The 22,934-nt window shown below is 39.0% G+C and overlaps 1 protein-coding gene across 1 annotated transcript in view; it reads right to left on the reverse strand.

Annotated features, from left to right (window-relative positions):
- The window catches only part of THRB (thyroid hormone receptor beta), a 34,044-nt gene extending 11,430 nt beyond the window's left edge, over positions 1-22,614 (reverse strand). The window contains exons 1-3 of the mRNA XM_009948239.2: positions 22,167-22,614; positions 4,644-4,744; positions 538-685 (exon numbers count right to left, since the gene is read on the reverse strand). Of these exons, the coding sequence (XP_009946541.2) occupies positions 538-685; positions 4,644-4,744; positions 22,167-22,614 (697 nt within the window). The remainder of the gene's footprint in view (positions 1-537; positions 686-4,643; positions 4,745-22,166) is intronic.
- Positions 22,615-22,934: the final 320 nt, after the last annotated feature.

Below are 22,934 nucleotides of genomic sequence, written 5' to 3' on the forward strand. Positions count from 1 at the left end.
CATTTGAAGTTATCAGTGTAAATCCCTGTGCAACGGCAGGAAAAGAAGACCCCTAAGGGTTAATCTTACAGCCATATTTTCTAGTCCTTTAGACTAAGAGTCAATTCTTTGCAGTAGATAACTTCTTTAGGGCTAAAAATAAAACAAACAACTGCAGGATGACTCATACAACGACATTCAATTTCACATCCTCCAGAATTTTCTAAACAAGATGTTTTTTTCTCAAGCAAAGTGTCCATCCAGATGCATTTCTCCCTCCTCTCCTCCAACGAGTGAACATTCCTACTGTTACTCAGCCTGGTAAGGCCAGGAGAAGGTGCAGTCTGATGAAGGAAAAACAGAAAATTACAGCCCTATGAAAGCAGTTTGATGCAACGAGTATAATTCTCCGGTACGAGTTATTAAAACCAAAAAAGTTCTGGAAGTTCTGCTCTACTTTAACAACCTTCACCAATCAACATACTTTAGGCAAACACACACACAAAAAAAAAAAAAAAAAGAGAAAGAAAAGAAAGAAAACCAGAAAAATATACTTACAATCTGTTGCCATGCCAACAAAGATACATTTTTTGAAGCGACATTCCTGGCACTGATTTCTTGTTACTTTGTCTATCACACATTTTCCTTCATATTTACAGGAATAGGTTGGATGGAGGTTTTTCTGAATGGTTCTTCTAAAAAAACCCTAAGTGCAATAAATAAATACATTGGAAAGCATTAGCATTGAGCAATTTTTTCAAATTAGAAGCCGCTCTGGTTTGGTAGGAATGTACCTAAGTATGCAAGATAACATACTTCATTCCATCAAACTCCCAGAGAGGAAAAGAACAAACCAGTTTTATAGTGTATGACATTTCTTTTCTGAGTTTCACAAAACATTTCCTCCCTAAAAATTAAACTTACAGATATCTTAGGTAAGTAAAGGCATAAGTAATGCTGTCTTGAGGGATGAATACTGTCTACATGTCTTCTTGAAGTCTTACGTTTCTGTGTGTTGATTTATTTGTATTTATTTGAAAGTTTACTTTGAGCCCTTTCTAAATTACATAATCATTTTGAGAGATACTAAGAGGCATATACATACTTTTAACTAAAGAGCAGCTTCTGCAAATAATAAGAATGGTGGTGTGTATGTGGTACTAAAGGATTAATAATAAACAGTTCTCCTTTCTTTCCATCAAAGCCAAATACCCAACCAACCAAATTGGCAAGACTAAGAATTTCGCAAACACAATTTACACAATCTTTGAGTTTGGTTCTAAATAATGGATTCATAATTTTAAAATTATCTGTATTTCTAAGAAGAATATTTGATTCATATTTACCACAAACATAATGAATAAAGATCCCTCCATATATAAATCCTTTCTTTCTATCTATCTATCTATCTATCTATCTATCTATCTATCTATCTATCTATCTATCTATCAATCATAATATAGATCTGTACTGCCAACTGTGGATATGAAGTCAGATCCTAAGCTCATGTAAGCTAATGTAGCTCCACTGAATTCAGTGATTTATACACTCCATAGACCCTAGCCTTACGTAAAGAAATAAGATACAACTTATCTCGGAACATTACGGACCTAATTCTGCTTCTAATTTCAACACGGCTTTTCTCATTGACTTCTACAAGAGCTGGATAAACTTCCCAAGACTGCAAGATACGGGCAAGATAGGCTGTAACGCAAGAAATTCAGACTTCACTATAATATCAAGTTTCACTCTTGTTTGAGACCATCTATATTCAGCAATGCAGCTTGGGATCGCCTTGACGTATAGCACACACTGGGACCCTGGTCCTGTTTGACTGAGGCCACTGAGAATGGTTTTGGTTTCAGTGTAAACAATGGCAAAATTGAAGTGAGGTTTTATCTAATGAATAGCCTCTTCAGCTGGGATTTTATCTAATGAATAGTCTCTTCACTTCACTAGGCAAGAGGTCTGTTTTTAATCACGTTAAAGGAACATCTGGTAAAATCTTATAGCAGTGTGTAATTTCTTTTAACATAGAATGTTGAATTAAGACGTATGGATAAGTCTGTAGTTCACCTTGAGATCCTAACTCCAGTGAAGACAATAAAGAGCCTTGTTCTCATTACAGTGTTATCTTACAAGATTCAACTTGAGCTAAGAGCACAACTCTTTCTTCCTTAACAACGGCAAGACCTGAATCTTAATTAAACTGAGTTGCATAAAGCATGTGCGTAAGCCTTTGCAAGACTGGCACCTGTTAGGTTGAGCCAAAATCCAGGAAATCACAGTCAAGATGTCCTTACACGGGGTTTGAATCAGGTCTCAAACTCTCACCTACCCAACAACTGGATTTGGATCCACTCTCAACCTGGGATGAATTCCTAGAGACAGGACCTGCCCTTCTCCTCCCTGAAGATAAAGATGGCTCTGGGCAACCAGGGACTCGGGGTAATCTCTAGTTACAGCAAGAGATGGAAAAATCCCTGGTGAGTCTCAGGAAGCGGTACTGAACTTCTGTTTCCAAACCTTGCATGGGACTTTACGTAGCCCTAGCTTTACAATGGCAAGGCTCTTCACCACCTGTGTTGGGACCAGCACATTTCATCTGCCCATTTCTTTGCATTTTTCAGAAACTTTTTGCAAAAAAACCTCTTTGATCATCTCTAGATATAATGTGATAAGGAAGTTGCTCTCTGTATTTGTCCAAACAGTTAATCACAGAAGTGTTATTTTCATGAATAAAAGAAAGCACAATTTATTGTAATGCAACTCCTGTTTTTCTAAATTCCTTTACTATGCACCTATCTAGCAATAAATGCAATGGGTACAGTCCAGAGAAACATTTCAGTGACATCAGAACTCACTGTTGGTTTATTTGTGTTTGAATTTCTTACAATTTACTCTTCAGAAATCATGTGTGAGGATGCTCCCTTCATAAAAGTACTTGCCAACGGAAATTTTTGGCTGTCAGCTCTGATTAATGTTGTTACAAAGTTAAAATGATTTTGAGTGGAAGCAACTAGTAGATGTCAAATTCACTGAAAACTGATTACATGTAACTTTGCTGATAAATCATACAACTTGAAGTGTGTATACAGATCCTCCAAAGCATGGGCTGAAATTGACCACACAAAACCCCCCATCTTGTACATAGAATACATTTGCAAGAAGAACAATAAATCATGACAAAACAAAATGGTCTGTTTGTAAGCCAACTATAAGCAGGGTAAAGACATTAATTATGTTTTGCAAATTGTTATCTCAGTTCCTTGTGCACATAAGCATTAGTTTAAATTGTACATCAGACAGAAGAACTGTATCTGAAGATAAAAGTACATTTTGTGTGCTTATCTTTGAAACAGCTGGTAGGCGTGAAAAGAAATACTTCAGCTGGAGTAACAAAAACCTTAGTAGGAAAGCTAGCAAGAGATACAGCTGTTCAGCTGGGAGCAAAAGAGATTTCACAATGCCACAGTGTTGCTTACTTCTTACTATATCTGAATTAAGTCATATTCATACATTTTTATGTATTATTATCATCTTGGTATATGGGATGCAAATAGGTAAGCAACACTTGTTCAGTTCCACAGTTGTTTTCAGGTATAAATATTTTTTCATACATATTATGTATGCATGTGTATAAAACCAATATGAATATTACCACAAATCCGCTATACATAGAATATTTAGGTCTTTGTGCATTTCCTAAATGTAACTTATGACAATGCTGCAAAACTGAAGGAACTACTTCAACACAAGAGTTGCTGTGATGTGGGGCTCTAAAGCCAATACAAACCCAAAATCTCAGATCCAAATATTCCAGACTTTGGGGATGAAAAGAATACAACTTTTGTGGCTTAGTCCCATGACACTAGTCCATGACACGTGTGGTCCCAGTTGTTTAGAAAACCAACTTTTTTTTGTTTTCCACAGGAAAGAATAGCTTCCTTACAGGATCTCAAGCTATTCAGGCAAATTTATGGCAGTGAAATCATGTAAGATGTGCCTGATTGTGTTACTAATTTTTTTTTTATTTACTTGCCCAAAGCAATCTCTTTTTTAATTTTGCATGTAGTTTTAGAGATGCAATTTAGGGTTGAAAGCACATTTCAATATGCTTAAGTTAAAGAAGTCAAAATCTTTTTGAAACTGTTTTAACTGAGTGCCAGTACTTCCCAAAGTGATGGATGTTATTGTTGTATGAGCATGTGGAAGGGATTTTGTTTTTTGCTTCTTCACAGTGATGATGAGAGGCACTGGAACACTGTTAATCGCTACAGACTTTTCATGGCCATGGGCAGAATCTCAGCTATTACATAAATGGCTTCACTGGAGCTGTTGGGAGTATGCTGATGTACACTGGCTGAGAACATGGCCAAAGAAACATTAAAAACCAGAAGTGTAAAAGCTAACAGTTAAACAGCAACAACAAAAATCTAAATTTCTCATTTTCTTTTCAGAAGCAAACACCGCAAAAATCAACTATATTCCTTATGCATATGAAGAGCAGCAGCATAGCCAGATATGGCTTATTGTCAGTACTGGATGTTCTTATTCGCTTCTAATCTGTCTTTGTTTTATTTGACAGCACAGTTCAGGAAGTCTGTATAATGGAGGAGCTGGAGAGCTATTTCTGATTCCCACTTTCCCACTGTGCCATTTACCTTGCAACCTTCGCAAGTGATGCAACGATAATGATATCCGGTGGCTTTGTCCCCGCATACTACACATAGCTCATCCTTGTCTAAGTAACTGGGTATATACCCTGTAAAGAAAAAAAGAGGACGTGGCATATAAACTCAATATAAAAGGATATGATACATTTGATATAAAAATATTGTATTAAAATCCACTGCAGATCTTGTCTGCCAGCCCCATGCTTCTCAATTCACTGAATTTCCCAAATAAAAACCTCACGCTAGGTTAACAGACTTATTCAAATATAGTCCATAGTATCTTCCACTTTTCATCTACTGGTCAAGAGGGAGAAGTCGGAACATGATTGCTCTCTCCTGAGTCAAATACTACCTCAGAAAAATAAATACACTTATTTTTATTTCAAAGGCTTTGATGTGAAAAAAAAAAAACCCAACAGTGAGACATATAATATATTTCTCTTTTCTGTTTCACAAAAAAGCCAATATACTTGTATACTGAAGATGAACTCCCAGGTTGCAGGGTGACTCAGGGACCCAGTAGTAAGAAATATTTAGCGAGAGATTGTTTGTTTCAAGACAGCTCCACAGGTGTGGTTAGAGAAGCACCAGCAATGGATAGCCCAAGCTGCATTGATCATACCTGACCTGGGCACGTTCCACAGGAACATTTAGTACAGCCTGAATTTAGGGCAAAATACGCGGGCATTCAAATGCGTGTGTGTGTACGTGCATGTGTTAGAATGACATTTTCTCTTCTGAAGTGGTTTACCAGACACCCAACAAGCGAAATCAAACAGTACTGCTATGAAAAACATTGGCAATGCTTGGTTCTTTTTCCACAATGACATTTGTTTTGATAACACAAACATATTTTCAATTTGAGCAAAAACCCAAAACAATCCCGGTGGTAACCAAAACGTAATTTTGAACTAAAGAGAATTTTTAAACAGGGTAAAATACAAACCTTTCAAAATAAGTGTCGCCATGACTCATAATTAATGGAGTTATGGTACATAACTTTTCCTTCTGAAAAATCTCTCTGTAAAGATGTAACACAGAGATCTCAGATTCAGTTTGAGGGGAGACAGGAAAGTGCAGCTATTTGTGTAACCACATAAGATTACTGAAGTGTAGTAAATATTTCACAGGATCCCAGAATGGCTGAGGTTGGAAGGCACCTCTGGAGGTCATCTAGTCCAATCCCCCCTGCTCAAGAAGGGCCACCTACGCCCAGGACCATGTCCAGGCAGCTTTTGAGTACCTCCAAGGATGGAGAATCCACAACCTTTATGGGCAACCTGTGCAAGTGCTCAGTCACCCTCATAGTGAAAAGTTTATTTTATTGTCTTCAGAAGGAATTCCCTGTATTTCCATTTCTGCTCACTGCCTCTTGTCCCGTCACTGGGCACCACTGAGAAGAGTCTGGCTCTGTCTTCTACCTGAGGGGGTATCAGGTACTTATGCACATTGGTAAGACCTTCCTTTGAGCCTTCTCTGCTCCAGGCTGAACAGTGCCAGATCTCTCAATCTCTCCTCACAGAACAGATGCTCCAGTCTCTTCATCATCTGTGTGGTGCTTTGCTTGACTCACTCCAGTATGTCCATGTCTGTCTTGCCCAGAACTGGACCCAACACTGCAGATGTGTTTCACCAGAGCTGAGCAGAGGAGTAGGATCTTCCTAATGCAGATCAGGATGCTGTTGACCTTCCTTGCTTCCACGACACACTGCTGGCTCATGTTCAACCTGCTGCCCACAAGGAACCCCCAAGTACTTCAATGCAAAGTGCTTTGCAGCCTATCGGGATCCAGCCTGGACTGCTGCACTTAGCATTCCTCCCCCACCGCCTGATTTGGCATTTCCCTCTGATAAATTTCAAGAGATTCCTCTCATCCCATTTGTCCTGCCTGCCTAGGTTGCTCTGAATGGCAACACACCCATCTGGTGTTCCAGCCACTCCTCCCAGTTTTGCATCTTCTGCCAACTGGCTGGGTGCAATTTATGAGTGCAATGAGGGAGAGTCCTTTGGATGTGGCTGCCTGTAACATTATCCCTTGCCACGGGCTTGCTGAACAACCTGTTAGACTAGACTCCAAGCTTGCTGTCTTTATGCAGCCCTCACACCAGCATGGCTCGGTACAGCTCGGGGACTTGGCACACCACAGTCACATGGGGAGCAACCAGCAACAAGACTCAGGGCAGCAGAAGGCTGTTGGAGGATGCTGCAAGAAGGGTGCCATCATCTTCCTGGGACTAACAAGCCAGAGGGTCAGCCCAGTAACAGACAGCCGAAATAGAAGTGCCTTCCAAAGGCTACACTTGCCATAAGTTCTCTAGAAAGAAAAGCCCAAATCACAGAGAAGATACTTGAAATTAACTGAGCTTAAAATACTTGAACCTTCTGGGGACTGGTGAGTGGATTAGGAGAAAGGAAAGAAGGAAGAAGGCAAGGAAGTACCTGTATGGTCTACTTCATATGTCTAGTTTGAGCATAACTATGAGAACCTCAAATTATAGAGGAACATACACCTCTCTTCTGTAATGCTGGGAAGCCATGGACTCTGAAGCCATGCCCAGGCACTTGCATCTCAGGTTTGCCAATACTCCTACTGGCATCTGAAAGGGAAGTGGGGGAATGAGCTGAGATCTTACTGATGTATAATACCAGTCTATAATACAGCAAAAGATCAGATCTACATTTAGGTTACATTTCTCCATGATGAACAAATTGTGCTTGGAAAAAGACTGGTGGACACACGGAGCTGGTTCTGTGACCTTGAGGGAAGAGACACAGCAGCGTTTCGACTCTAATTTACATCACTGACTCCTAATGGACATTATGCCAGTGGGGGATTAGCAAAGGCTATTATCTCCATCCTGCCCCCCCTTTTGCTCACACCTGCCTCTGCACATGCAACACATACACAACATGCAGCTGACACAGGAGGCAGCAGAGTCAGCAAAGGGATGCAGATTTTTCTATTAAATTTCTTGTAAAGATTAATGGCTTCTGGTTATTGCTGGTTACTGCTATTCAGGAAAAACAGACTTAGCGTAGCATAGAGTATGTTCTTTAAAATTCAGTACCCCTGGTTTGCTTCCCTAAGAATTACTTCTGAATTAAATGCCTTGATATTTCATTAAGTATATAATCTGGTTAGCACTGCTCATGTAATGGCAGCTTTGTTCTATTGGAGGAGCAGGAGACCACTTGTCTAAACCGCTTCCTTAAATATATACAGTAGCTTGCACATGGTGTCCATCTCCTTCTTGGAGCTTCATGACTTTATGCAACCCAGGAAACAGTTTCCAATCTGGCAGAAAAGACAAATCTTCCACAGGCACTCCCAGTCAGAAATTAAAAACGGCATCCTTACATGCAACCACATTCCAATTTTGCTGCAACGGAAGTGTTAAGTGCCAGCTATTTAAGCTTCTTAAATGTCAAGTATTATGTTCATCACTTTTGCAGGATTGTGCCCGTGTCACAAGGTAAGCACATACTTTGAACTCTTCTACAGGTTCAACAGGAAACATGGACAGAAAAATCTTATCCCAAGAAACCATTAGCAATAAAAGAGTGCAATAAACATATTTTTTCTTTCTGCTACAAATCTGAGAGTGATGTTCACGCTTTGGTGTATTTTTAACCCTCCTTCCAACAGCTAATGGGGTCAGAAATGGCTAGAAAGTAGAAAAATTGGACCTTCAGCAGCATTTTAGAAAGATATAATTCAGACAGACAGACATCATGCCAAGATAAATAAGGGGACTTACATTCAGTTCTTATAAACTGTAACGTCCACTATAAATAATTTCTAGTAGTTGAAAATATGCAGTCTGATCTCTGTACAAATTCAATGCAATTTCATTTGCAAGACATGCAGATAAGCAGCCTCAGTGCATTTTTGCTGCTACTCAGAAACAACCTCAGCATGAGGGAATTCAACAGTGTTTTTCTACGCTTGGTACCAGCATGGAAGCTATGAACAGTGCAATGGAGATTTCTTGGGGGAGCCGTGGATAGCCACAGAGTTGTATGTTGGATGGTTTGAGCAAGAAGTAGAGCAACAGACCTCTGTCACTCCTTGCCGCAGTTTGGGAAAAAAGAGGAGGGGCAGACTAATAGGGACTTCTCTCTCACATCAGCAAGTACTCTGGCCTCTTAACGTGTTTAATAACTCTGAACCAAAAATAAGATCTCCTATGTGGAAGAAGCAGATGCTGTCTGGACAGAGTAACCCAGGTGCTCTCTTATGAAAGAAGAAAGTCTGATGACCAATCTCATGGGAACATTGGGTAGGTTCCTATTTCTGGTGTTCATATTTCATCCTTTATTTCTTGGTCAAAACCTACGAAGTAGATAGCTAACAGGAACTGTTCAGAAGCAACACCAATCTCACTGAACTGTAAAATAATAACCAACATCATTCCTTGGTCTTTCAAGCCTCTGCCTGCTGTATTCTAGCATCCTCACGGACTACCATTTGGTGCATCCTGTACGATCCCCGAAGTTAACTATCTGTCAAGTATGACTTGACATTGCTCATCCCAATGTCCACCTTGGATCCTTGCTTCGAGTGGAGAACACCAATGAATGACCTTGACCTGCCACGACTAGTGCTTCCCCTGCAGCCTAAAGTAACTCCTTTGCTTCCCAGACTCCCACCTGCCAGTCTGCCTAATCTTACTGTCTTGGCAAGGCTAAGTACTCAGCAGGACCAGTTGCCCCTATCTAGAAGAATATGTTGTATAATCCATTATAACCAATCCTGACGGTGATTTACAGTATCTTTTAAATCGTAACTGTAGCTTTGTAGAGGTATGGCAAGAAACAATTCCCTCTGACAGGAAAACGCGCAATGAGTTTGCCCCAGCAGCAGTAAGGACAGAATGAGCTCTGCTAACCTATGCAGTCATCTGAGGTGCTCTGCTTCATTAATACTGTATGCCTACACTCTCAAATTACCATTTGCAGGAATGATACCTTAAGGCAGTATATGTGACCCTGCACGGTGTAACAGATTGGAGACACACAAATGAGACACTCTGGCTGTTCTTGCCCCCCCATCCCCGTCACTGCAACAAGGCAAAGGAAAGCTATCTAAACGACAACAACCCCTGAAAAATGATACTGTTTCTTCCCTCTGTACCTGGGACACATTAAAATAAAAACATGTTTTGAAAAAGTAAAGAACTGATTTCAGTTGTGTTAAAGTATTGTTGCACAGACTTTGTATTGCCAGGTCTCTGTCTGTACAGATAACACAATAATGGCTTAGGGATTAAACCACACCTTAAAAAAAGCTCTAGGACCCAAACTGTATTTGGCTACCAAACAGGGATATGAGTGACATCGACGCAAACAAATTATGTCTGTATACCAGATGTTCCTTATTAGCTTGTTCCTGATCCACCACAGGCTTATACCTTGCAAGCAGGAAAAGCCATTTTTTGCTACTGCATAAGGACCCTTGTGTTTTAAGACCATTATTCAGTATTTTGGTTTTCACCATACACTGGCAGAGTCATGTATTAAATACAGTCCCTGAAATCTTTCTTTCCCCCATCTGGTATGGGTTTGTGTGACTAGAGACCACTCACTAAAACGAGGAGCTCAGGACTTATCAGTAAGCTCGTATTCACTTACTAGACACTGCAGTATGAAAATGAAAAAGATGAAATTAATTACTACCTTGAGAATCCCCAACCGTATTAGAACTGAAAAGAAAATTCATACTGCTGTTCTACCAATTCTATAGTCACATTGTAACTCTCGCAAATTATAAAAAATTACAAGAACCATCCAGTTATCATCCTCGATACACTTGTGTAAAAAAAGCTTAAATAGCGTGTTTATCGTAGAAAGCAAGGGCTGAGTGAGCAAAAGCATACTTCATTCTTGTTTGTGCTGCTATCAATATTGATCTGAAAGGCTGGGCTGATACAGTGATCCTTGTTTCCCACTTCCTTTAAATTACTCCCACTGAGAAAAATTGCTTATTTCTCCATCGAGCCTGGAAGCACCGAGAACGTTGTTAAACAGAATCACACATTTTTTGTTAGCTAGCTGGCTTGCTTGTCCTCAATTTTGATCTTTGTTGACATTGTTTGATTTATGGAAGTACTAAAAGTTGGCAAGAGATTCTGCAAAGACAGAGTTTGGAATATTTTTTACAGTTTCTCTTCCCTTAATGAGTTTTCTATGTATTAACCCTGTTCTTTGGGCTGAGTCAGAAACCTTATCAACAGTAGTGCATTTTGCACAGATGTGCTGAAAATATTTTAGCCCAAGCTATGTCATCACTTAAAGTGCTGTAAGCGGTACTGTGCTTGCATCCTTCACCAAATACAGGTACAAAATGCACTATTGTAAGAGGCACACCATGCAATTTTTTCCCCAAAAATTATGTAAATGTTTTTAGAGACCATAGCTCAGTATTGCACGTAACTTATTTAGAAATCTAAGCTTCACTGAACATCAGTTTTACTACTGATGAAAAAGCAAACTATGATCTAGTTAATTTTCACATCCTTCCTTTGGTTGTGGAAAGGTTACAGTAAAGGAGCTGAAAATACTTTTTTTCACTGACATTTTTATTAAAAAAGAAACATATAATTCCAAATGCATAATGATTTGCTGAATAAGATGAAATTTTTATGATCAGTGCTATCGCCTTAGATGGGTGGTCAAGAGTAAAATTAATCATTTTTAAGCCCAAAATAATTGTTAACATACTGGGAGCTGCTCTGCTGCAAAGGCCAAGATGACAAATGATCAGTAGTTTTGTAAATTGATTATATGCACACATACGCCCTGCACTGATGAGAACACATTTTGACTTAACCTCCATGTTGTGTTTTCTTAGCTATTCAGAAAGCGCCCTAATGTTATCACACCATCGAGAACTCAGTTTGGACTAATTCAGTCGCATACTCTAGCAGTCATACACTACATATTCTCAGCTGCATGCAAATGGCCTGAGAAAACATAAAGGGAAATAATAATGACAATTACGATTATAATAGTAACAACAACAACAACTTTCAAAGCCCCATTCTCCCATCAGACCAAGAGCCCTTAAAAAGATGGCATTAAGCTCACCTTGTATCTGGGAAGCAAGGTGAGACGCAGGGCTGAGGAGCCAGCACTGCTACAGCCCGACTCAAGAATTCCCGCCTGAAAACCCTCGGTTCAGGGGCAGCCTCTGGTTACTTCCGGTCCACCCCCACAGAGCCTGAAGTCAAGGCCCAACTTCACAGGCACCTGCGGGCAGGTTTTGTTAACCTTGCCTGGGAAAACTGAAGCTACCAGTGCAAAGGGAAGTGAAAGCCAACTCTCATCCCGGTTTTAACTGCAGACGTATTTCCCACGTTGTCCAAATGGCCAAAACACTGCGCACACACACCACACGTGGGGTACTGAGGTTTCCAGACCGCACTGTGCTTTCCTGACCGCACTACCTCTACCCTGTCACTGGGTACTCCTTCTCACCGTACTGGCAGTGTGAGGAGGCCCAGGGACACTTTTGCCTATGTGCTCAGCCTGCGCGCAAGGATAGGGTGGCACAGGCTCCCCCAGAGCATCACCTGTTCCAGTGTGCAGTGCTGCAAGCTCACCATGGCCGGCAGCACCGTAAGAGGGGAAAAATATTCCAGTTTAAGCTCTCTGGGACAGAACTGGGAATAGCACCTCATTCTCACAACGATGAGCCCTGTTCTGCTCATCAGAATTCACAGCCTTGTGTAGAAAACAAAGCGTATCTGGTCATCTGACTCCTACGGTAGGGTCAGGTCCAAAAGGGCTTCTTTAATAAAACTATAAAGTCCTGCACGAATATTGTGCTGCTACCTTTTCATAGCATACACTACAGCACAAAAGATAATGAAGCAATAAGCAGATGCAAAGCTAAAACCGCACCTCCACCTTTTGATTTTATGGAGCACAATTTTTTCCTTTAAAATTCAAGTCCTTCATCAGAATTTGTGACAGATAATCAGGAAATAATAATTTTCAATGCACTGTAATAACTGAAGCAGCTTAAGTGCTTCCCTATATTTTAGAATAACTCGCTATACTTTCTAAATACTTTTTTTTTTCCCATTAGTGAGACATTGTTGGGGTCTTTGGTTCTTGTTTTTTAAAGTTATTTTTTGAATTCTTTTAAAGTGGCAAAAAGATAGAGAAGGAATTAAACTCCCCTTCATACATGATCATTTTTTCAGCACATAAAATGTTAATTTTTTTTCTTCCGAGAGAGAAAAGAAGACTTTAACCATTTAATAACTAGCAAAAGTTTTGATAGGAAAAGACTACATGTGCTACTGTAAAGTACAATCTGATTTGAACAGCATATTATTAAGATTATTAACAGAAATACCAACTGCAACAATGAAGACTCCTCATGGACACCTGCTTAGGGACTTAATTTTGCTTTAATGGGCTATTACCAAGGCTTCTCTAACAAACTCCCTTGTCCCCCACAAGATCAATTCTGGATCAATACAGACACACATGCCCTGTGTAGAGCCTTCTGTTCTTAGGACAGGATTAAAAGATTCGTTAGTTTTACGATAGCTTGGTTAAAAGATGGAAATAAAAAAAAAAAATGCACATGTCCCACACAGTTTAGATCTCTTCTGCTTAACAAACTCAGCATTTGCAAAGGTTTGACAGAAGGGAGGCAACTTTTTATTTAATATCATACTAACAAGGCTCTAAAGAACCCCAAAGCACATTGCTGAGTCTCACGAATGACCAATTAAAAGCCTGCTTGAGACCCAGCTTCCACCAAAATTCCCTGCCATTTCTTAGTGAAACTGAGGTAGTAAAAAATAAGGGCAAACAGTTTTTAAAAACAACTCTGTATTCTTTTCAACCAAGCAAGTACAAAAACTTTAAACAGAGCAGATGTCAGGTGTCTGAGTACTGAAATAACTTACTTAAAGCTCTGATCTAGGTATATCAATTATTATTTATAACCTTTAACATTATGAAAAACTTATTCCTTCACTGACTTTGCAATAGCAAGTCTTTATTTTCACTGCATTAATCCTGAGTACTATTTTTCTTTAACCAAAAATAAGACATGGGAAAAGTCTACAAAGAGTTATAAATTCATTAGTTAAAACCCAGTATCAGATAAACAACCTTAAAAAGCATTTAAAATGTTGCACAATACAAAACCATGCATTATCCACAATTACATTTAGTCTACAATTTGATCATGTTCTTACAGCTTCCTAGAAGAGAATTAAAAAAAAATAATTCCTTCATTATGAAATACAATGCTGTTCAAAGTATAAGTTTAGGACATTTTTCTACTGAACATACAGATTTATTGCACCAAGTGCCAATGAAGATTGCTTGCACAAAGGAAAATATTTCAGTTTTCCACGTAGCTAATAAGATAAAGCAGTCTACTTTTTAACTACAAAGCCACTTTAAAAGTAGTAAACAGTGTTTTCTCTGTCTACCTAGTTACACCAGATTCATCTGGGTTTTGGATAACTGCACACAGAAAATCTGGTCTTAATAGAAAAAAGGACATTATGTTGGTACAACAGACTGTGTATTTGATTCGTTAACAATGTGATTTTAAAGAAACACAGAACATATACTCTGTATGCGTCAGTTTGCTTGTGAGTTCAGAACAAAAAACACCGAAAACACTTCCAAGTGTTTGTTGGTATTTCGGGCTCTTTTTGAATCTGCTTTGCTTACTTGAAAGCAAAAGAACAAATTCTAAAAACAGGCAATGATTTAACCCTGAGGGAGAAGATACTGTACTCTGATTATCTCTCACAAACATATTGATTAGGTCAACTTTTTGGATGCAGAATAGTCTTTCTTGTGTAGCTATATTCTTGATTTTTCAGAATTTTTTTGCTTTGCATAATCAGAAACCACATGCCTTTCACTTAAAAGACAGTAGTAACTCTATTAAACGTAATCATTTTCCCACACATATTTACTGTTCTATTTTCAAAATATTTTGCCCAAGTTGCTGAGTAAACAAGAGTTCACATTTACCGATAACAAGGACTCACACAAATTGTATGTAACCAGAAACACAGCTTTAAGATGCAGAATATATAATGACGACATTTCAGAAGAGAAACTTTCTTATCTGTCTCACTGGTGAATAGCAATGAACTTAACAGCCCCAGAAAGCAGAAAACAAGCAATATATTTGCAAACGTCTCTTATAGATTAAGAAAAAGTGCTTGGAAATCCTGATCGCTCACAGAAAACCTTACAATCACCTAGCAACCTATGTTACTGCTGCTTTCAATTTTGAACAGGCAGCCTTCACATTCAAAGATGTATCTGAGCCAACTGATGCAACTGTAAGTTTAAAGCAAAACAAAAACAAAAACAGAGATGATTTTTTTTGTTGTTATTTAAATAAATTGCCCCTACCTTTCTTCTGAGAGTACGATGGCGACTGCACTTGAGAAAAAGTAGGTTTTTCTTCGGTGAAATATTCAGGTTGGTTGTACTGATTCAGGGCCATGTCCATGTCAGAGTACTCGCTTTTAAACACGTTTCCAGGGTAACTACAGGTATAAGGCTGATTCACCGCCCAGGCCTGTTCCATATATATGTTGTTACTGTGCAGGACCTGAGCATCACAACTGCTGTAACCCTGATTATCTTCGATGTATGTGCAATAATCAGTGGACTGCATGTAGCAATTGCTACCAGCAGCTGGGTGCACTTCATATATTTCTTGCATACAGTAGTTCATTTTGTTACCCTATCTCAGCTGCTACTTTACGTACACACACACATGCATACACACGCAGGCATGCATACACATGGAACGGGAGAGGAGCAATGAATATACACCAACAAAGTCGACTGCAAAACAGCCCGTTTTACTTTGGAGCAGCACCTGATGTGCTAAAATCCTATTTATATTGGGACAGCTTGTGAACTCCCCTGCCAGTCAAACATATTGGGAAGCAGATTTATGACAGTCAAAGGTCTTAATCTGTGACTGTAAGTTAATTCCAAGGGAAGATGGCAGGCAGGTAGCAATGACCACGAGACAAAGAAGCGACATCCCGACAACCCTCCTGTTCCCCCGTTTGTCTGGAATAATCATTTTATAAACCATTTCCAGCCTTTTCCAATATGATTAGAAAATGATTACTAAGGCGAGGAAACAGTTATGTCACTGTAGTTGTCAACTTAAGTGTGAAGCATTATAAAGACTGCTTAAGAACTCCCCGAGGGGATACGCTGAAAATCCTAAAATCAATAATCCTGTTTTTCAGCATTAAACCATAGAAAATCCAATAGTGCTGTGCTGATGACCCGAACACTAGTCTAGTTTTACAAAATTTAGCAACTTAATCTGTCATCAGCTTTATTGATTTTGTTTTACAGAATTACATGCATGAATCTCCCCAGCCTTCCACACACATACAATCCTCCCCACTGCCTGGTAATGCATTTACGGGAAAGCAGCTTTTCAAAACTTCAGTGATTTGGGGAGGTAATTTCTATTGAGTTCAACAGGTGGGAAACTTCAAAATAATATAATCAGCGAAAAGAACACTGCTTAAATATTATCAATAAGTTAATTGCTTTGCTATTCTGGATTGTGATCTTTTATGTTTCAGTAACGAAGTACTTTTAGAAGCATATCTTTTTCGACAACAGACTGAGTAAGGAGGGTTTTCTGCTCGTTTTGGCTCACCTATAAGCTATGTCCATGCCACTACAACAAAAAATATATGGTCTTATAATTGCTTAATGCACCCCAGATTTCAACACGGCTAACACAGCCTATTTAATCAGCCATTCTTTTTGATCTAAAATAAATTAACTTTACTTTTAATTTATATTAGCTGCTATTTGTCTTTTATAAGGCAAAACATGTTTTTTCTTTACAGCACAGCTAAAACATGGTAAAACTTGTGAAGTCAGTAACAAGACGGTATCCCTCTCCAATGTCTGTTCTTATCAGGAAGCAGAATCATTACTGATTTGATAATGAGGTCTTAGTTTTCTTATTTCACTCATTTTAAACAACTTACAGGATTGCCAGAATTACCATCTAGGTTGGCCCTTTTCAGCTAGGATCTTAAGTATACATGTAACAACCTTGATGAACATACACCTAAATGGTCCTCAAAAGTTCAGTGAAACAGGTAAGAACTGGGAATGACATGTACATATTTCTACCTCTCTGATATAGTTTAATGTTTCAGTCTAACGCAAAAAGCCAATGGAAAAATGTTCTCCCTTCCAACATACAACCATAACTAACCTATAAAAATAAGAACCATTGCCAAAGAACATCTAACGTGCAGGCTAACAGAATTCAGGATAAGCACTTCTGAGGATCAGGGAAGTTAAAATTCATGCTTAGATTTTTCATTTTTTTTCCCTCTATGAAAGAAGCATCTTTATCACATATTTCCTAATAACTTGCTCAGAAAACAATAATACATTTGGTAACTCAAAATGGACTCTAAATTTAAAGATCAATTCTACCGAAGTCAATGAATTTGCTTCCAAAATGAACTTATTCTTCTAAAACTCTGTTCATTTAAACTAACATCTTACTTCATTAAGAGCATTAATAGTTACTGAAATCCCAAAACTAAAATACAAATGAACCCTCACTCTCCATGTTTTTTTCTACTGAAGACCTAACTCAACAAATAGCATTGTGAAAAAGCAAGCAATAGAAGTTAATTTTCATTTTAGCCCAGGCCACGATCTATATTTTACAAATAGTGATTTTGTCTGTGATAAAAAGCATGTCTTAGGCAAGATCCAATTTTTCAAGAATGGATGTTCGGCACTTCATAGAAACATGCCCGTGTTTCCTAAGAAACTCTGCAATAGCCGTTTACACAGAAACCCCCAAACCATACCCATTTATGTGATCAGTTGGTAATACTGTAGCACGTACAAATGTAACACATACAACCTGCCGAGCTTACTTCTCCAAACTCCCCAGAAAGAAAATATTCCACAAGTGCAATACGTGGGTTGCTCATTTACCACAAAACGATCTCCTATATAGCTAACAGGAATTTATGTGAGAGCTTTCACTGAGGCGAGGCTGAATCTTACAGGTTACCTGAGCAGAATACTTAAGATACTTTTACACCACACAGAAAAACCTTTGGAGGGCTAGGCTTTAAGTTCTTAGTGGGAATTTTTCCCCACGTGGATTTGTTTTGCCAGATGAGTAAAAATTCCTACAAATTTTCTCTTCTCTTGTTCTTTCCTCCCCAGTTTGATTTAGGTTTGTCACTGAAAAACTAAACAGAATTGAGGCTGTGCGTAGACAGAGCTGTCCCACCCAGGATGGCACCTGAGGATATGGTACCTTGACATGGCAGAGTCTGTGACTTACTTTCTATTCCAAAATAAATCCCTCAAACATTTCTCATTTTCCCTTGCTATGCCAATAATGCTTAGAAATGTGTCATATGTACTACTTTTGTCAGAATTACTGCAATACTGCAAGGAAATTAAATTTGAGGAAACTGCGAAGAATGAGGAGAAAAAAGAAAAACAGGTTAAGAGCCTTTTCTGACGAAAATAGGAATGATAAATGCTGACAGGGAATGGGAGTTCCTCACCTGTAATCTGCTAACATTAAAAAGCTTTATAGCACTGCAGACTGTTGTTCCCTTGGAAACTAATCAGTTCAAAAAACACTGCAAAGACTTAGCATCCCTATTAAAACCGAAATATTGCTAAAATATTTTCATTTTAATCTCTTGGAGTCGAATCCTGCAGGTCCCTTTCATGTACCACTTTGAATTAAATCATCTGATAAAAGACAGTCAGATGGAGTCTTTAGTAAAAGTCTGCAAGTGGAGTAGAAAATAATATTAACAGCTTGTCTTTGTCTTGTATTCTGATTTGAATACCAGTCTTCAAATCGCGTCATGTTGAGCTTTCATTGCCTTCAGCAATGTAGTATTGCACTTGGAAATTTATTATTTCACAAGTGTCTGATCATGGGAACACATGGAAATTAACCACTAGCAGAATAAAACCTGTGGTGTGAGCAAACAGGCCGGTGATAAAACAGAAACTTTGATACTGTGGCAGAAGAGGATCCAAAGTCTGAACGCTTCACAGTCTGGGGTGTCAGTCCATTGTATTAAAAAGGTGGAAATTGCTGAACACAAGTCTTGAAGGTTTTTAAACACTCACCCAGAACTAAGTGCAGAAGTGCAGGGCAGTCAGCAATGTTACCCTGGGTGGGCAGGAGTCAGGCCAAGAATTCCTGAAAGGAGGTGTCTGCAGGAGAGGCTGCCTCACACTAGACCATGCAGCTCTTCATCGATTCCTGTTTCAAAAATTCTGTCTAAAACTTTTCATTATGAACAATCAAATGTCGCACTAACCTGCACTTCTGTTGTCACTTAACTCAGCTCCAAAACCCACCAAAATGAACCACCAAAATGTTTAGGCAAGACAGTATTCCTGTGGATGATCCTCCCAACGGTACGCCCCAACCAACCAAGGCCCCCGAGACACCAAAAAGAAGCATCATTCAGCGCAATCCACTGTTGTGTACCCTCTGCTAGCTGCGGGAATGCGTGGGTGGCACGTTACCCACAAGCGTCACGTTCTCCTGACTGTTCCCAAACTGTGCACCCCTGGTCTAGAGTCCCGGCTATCTCAGTGCTGCACTAAGGACCCTTATGCGCCGCTTCTAAAAGATTCAGCGGTGTCAGTACGTGGGAGGTATTGCAGAGCATTCGAAGCAGTCAGGGCACAGTGCCGCTTCTAAAGGACCAAATGGAAGGATCTTATGTTGGTTGTGTTCACACTTTATGCATACAGATCATTAAAAATCCAATATTTAGTCAAAGTTATGCACATTTGAACATGTAGTTGCAAGAATTAAACATATCTTTCTAAACTCTTAACAGTTACAAACACTTGTATGGTCAGCTCCTCATTTTATAATATGTATTTTTACGTGTTACAAAATAACTGTTATATTTCCTATGTAGAGATTTTCTTGTTGCCTGCATTCTCTCTGCAATCTCTGACGAAGGTTCTGGGGAAAAAAAATTAGATGACTGCTCTTCAAGGAGAACACAAAGCTGCACTTTTTTTTTCAGGACTCACACCAAGTAACATGGGACGCATGTCAGAGAATCCCTCCCTTCTCGTATCATAAAGAAAATACACTGCAAACTGAAATGGCTTTTGAGCAGCAGTACTAATGTGGCTCCAGCAACACACATCATTTGTCAAATACAGCTACCTCTGTGCCCATAAGATGAGTTACCACCTCTCTTTAATGTATATATCTGCACTACCTTATGCATTCACTTTATGTACTATGATCAGAGACTCAAAATGGTCCCTCAAAAATATGACTATGCAAACTTATTTTTCCAGATTAAACTAAGAAAACCGCAAATATCAAAATCCAAAATAGTATCGAGCACTTACTTGAATAGCAAATTAACTCTATATGGTATTTATCTTATTTTGAAAACTCTACTTGTGACTAAATCATAAAGCATGTACTATCACGGAATTCTAGTGCTCTAAAGTTACAGTAGCATTTGACAGTTCCTGGACTATGCCTCAGTGGAATCAAAGACATTAAAAATTGTCATTTTGTCTGCACTGTTATTTATTATAGCAAGTGATACAGTTGAAGGAAAAAAAGCTAAAGCTTTCTGGCATAAAACAATCTCTTTGTGTTTGCAACAGATGCAGCAAGCTTCAAACTAGCTGCCCCTGGTTTAAACCTGAGAAAAATGTTACTTACACAATAGCACATCTCTTTTCTCAACAAGTATTAAGTTAGTTCTTTCCCTAAAACTGCTTCTCTCACAAAACCTGCTGTACCTTGGTTATGACATGCCACTGAATTTGTATGTGACTCATAAAATGCCAGTGTAATGTGCCTTTTATTGAAACACTTCAGACTCATTAGTCTGTTTGGATAACAAAGAATGTCATAGTTTATATTTAAATGTTCAGATTCACTACATATCCAGTTTTCCCTGAAAATATTTGACACCTTGAATAAATTTGGTTAAAAGAGAATGGAGCTTGCTCTTTCATGATCAAGACTCTTCCAGGGTTTGTTTGCACTAGTTCCTTGCACCATTCAGGTTGCACGTAGGTAGCACATGGTCTTGTCAGAAAGCATTTGCTCCTTGAGAGGTCTGCCAACAAACCGGCTAACAAAATTTTTGAATAGTGTTTGACAACTTTTAAGATGGTCTCTGAGCAAATATTGCTAAGCGTAATTATAGACCTGTGACCCAGACAACCCAATTTGTTAAGTCTCCCCATATCTCATAATTGGAAGACCCTGTTAGCAGACATCAGTTAATTACACAGCTTATCTCTTGAGAAAGTAACCACCAATACTTAAAACGTGTACCTTTTCTGAGTCATTGCCTACCCCAACTCCAAATGAAAACTTCAAGGTAAGAAGTTCCATTTGTTCAAAATAAAACCGAGCAGAAAGCTTGCTAATGTAGCTTGACACAACGTAATTAACAGACCCTTGGGTGGGACTGTCTGGGTTTGGCAGCCTCCTGACAGCCCTTAGTAAGACGTTAAAGCGATCAACACCTGACATCTGTTAGCAAAGAGGCATTCTGAGGTAAAGAGCAACTAAATCTAAAGAAATCAGGTACTTAGACCAGTTTAACTTTTTCATGAGGTGATATCCTGCCTGACACTGTAATCTTTCTTCCTGGAGTGACGCAAGACTTAAGTAAAAGAAAACAACTTGTAGTCCCTCCCTCCCAATATGCAGTAATTAATTTTTAGGCAAAGAACAATGAAGAATGATTTATCCCAGTTTAAAAAGGAATAAAAATAACTTAAGCATCAAATTTCTGCTAATATCTAAGCAACCGTGATTCTTAAAAGGAATTTAAGATGTGAACATCTGTGCTGATGTGAACAAAAAAAGCTACCTGAAAGAAAACGGTTAATTCTCCTGACTACTGAAGCGAAGAATATTCATAACAAGAAGTTCCATTTATTTCAGTTCTGTATCTGCACTTATTGAGGCTTTGGGGATGGTTAACAGTAAGAAAGAAGAAAAGGCAAACACCACAGTCACAGGTGAGAGTTGAACACCCTGAAAGTGGTAAAAGAATGCTTTCATTTGCCTTTGCATTTTTAACGCATCAAGGATACGCTTTATTTAAAAAGGCCAGGTTCAGAAAAGATTCTGGATCAGCTTATCAAGACCATAAAGAGAGAGACAAATACATTTTTAAAAGGCTAACAGAATAGACACTATTTTATACTAGGCATCACACAGAAAACCCCAGTAAGTACTCATCACGTTGTCATCAGGGCTCTTCACAAAGCTATTAAATTGAATAAAAAGGAATACTAAAAACCACAAGCACCCCTGCTGAAAAAGAAATTAATTAAAATTTAAAAAAATAGGTAACAAGGAAACAACCCCCACATAATAATGTTTTTACCAATGGCCAAACCCCTGACCATAAGCAAAGATAGAACAACCTGGTTTGTTGTAATGCCAGTTACCTTTACACTTTTTTTCTTCTTTTTGGTGTTCCTGGGCACTTGACATGACTTGATAATTTGCTTTTGTATGGCCTGGCTGTAAAATTGTGCTAGTCCAAGTTGAAGCATGTCGACACTGCGAACGCTGCTGTCCATTCCTCTGGATATCATAATTCTTTGAATGTCTTTTCCTACACAAACGGTTTTCTGCTGTGCCCACTACATTCCATTTCTGATTTCTGTCAGGAAGGTGAATCAGTCTGTCCCATGACAAGAGGCCACGTCCTGGATATTTGGCAAATACTGCAGGGCTACAAACCGTTGGCATTGCCAGAATCTTGCTCAGGTGTGGAGTTTTGGAAAGCAAGTGGTTCCCCAGCTCTCCTGATGCTGTGGTATTCCTGTGCAGCTCCACTTGACCGCACTGATACGATGCAGAGCCTTTCAGCCATGCCCATTCAGCCACCATAGTTCCCCTTCGGTACAAGTAAATACAAAATTTTCCCGTCTGGGAAGCCTGAACAGATCTATGTGGACAGGCTAACACTAGATGTAACTTTCACAACATCACAACTACAACATGGGCCTCAGGGCAAGTTACCACCAATTTATTGCCTTGCTCATATGATCATTTGAGGTCTTGTAGGTCGAGGCTGGTCGTGAACAATTTTCAGATACTTAAAACACAAAACATCAAGGATTCAGCCTTGTTTGACTTTGCTCTTATCATAGGCTGACCTGAGGGACACTCTGTTACCTAAGTGTGACATTCTTATGTGGGCATGCTTA

This window comes from Leptosomus discolor, chromosome 7 (assembly GCF_034619465.1).
Source record: "Leptosomus discolor isolate bLepDis1 chromosome 7, bLepDis1.hap2, whole genome shotgun sequence".
In the NCBI taxonomy this organism is placed as follows: Eukaryota; Metazoa; Chordata; class Aves; order Leptosomiformes; family Leptosomidae; genus Leptosomus; species Leptosomus discolor.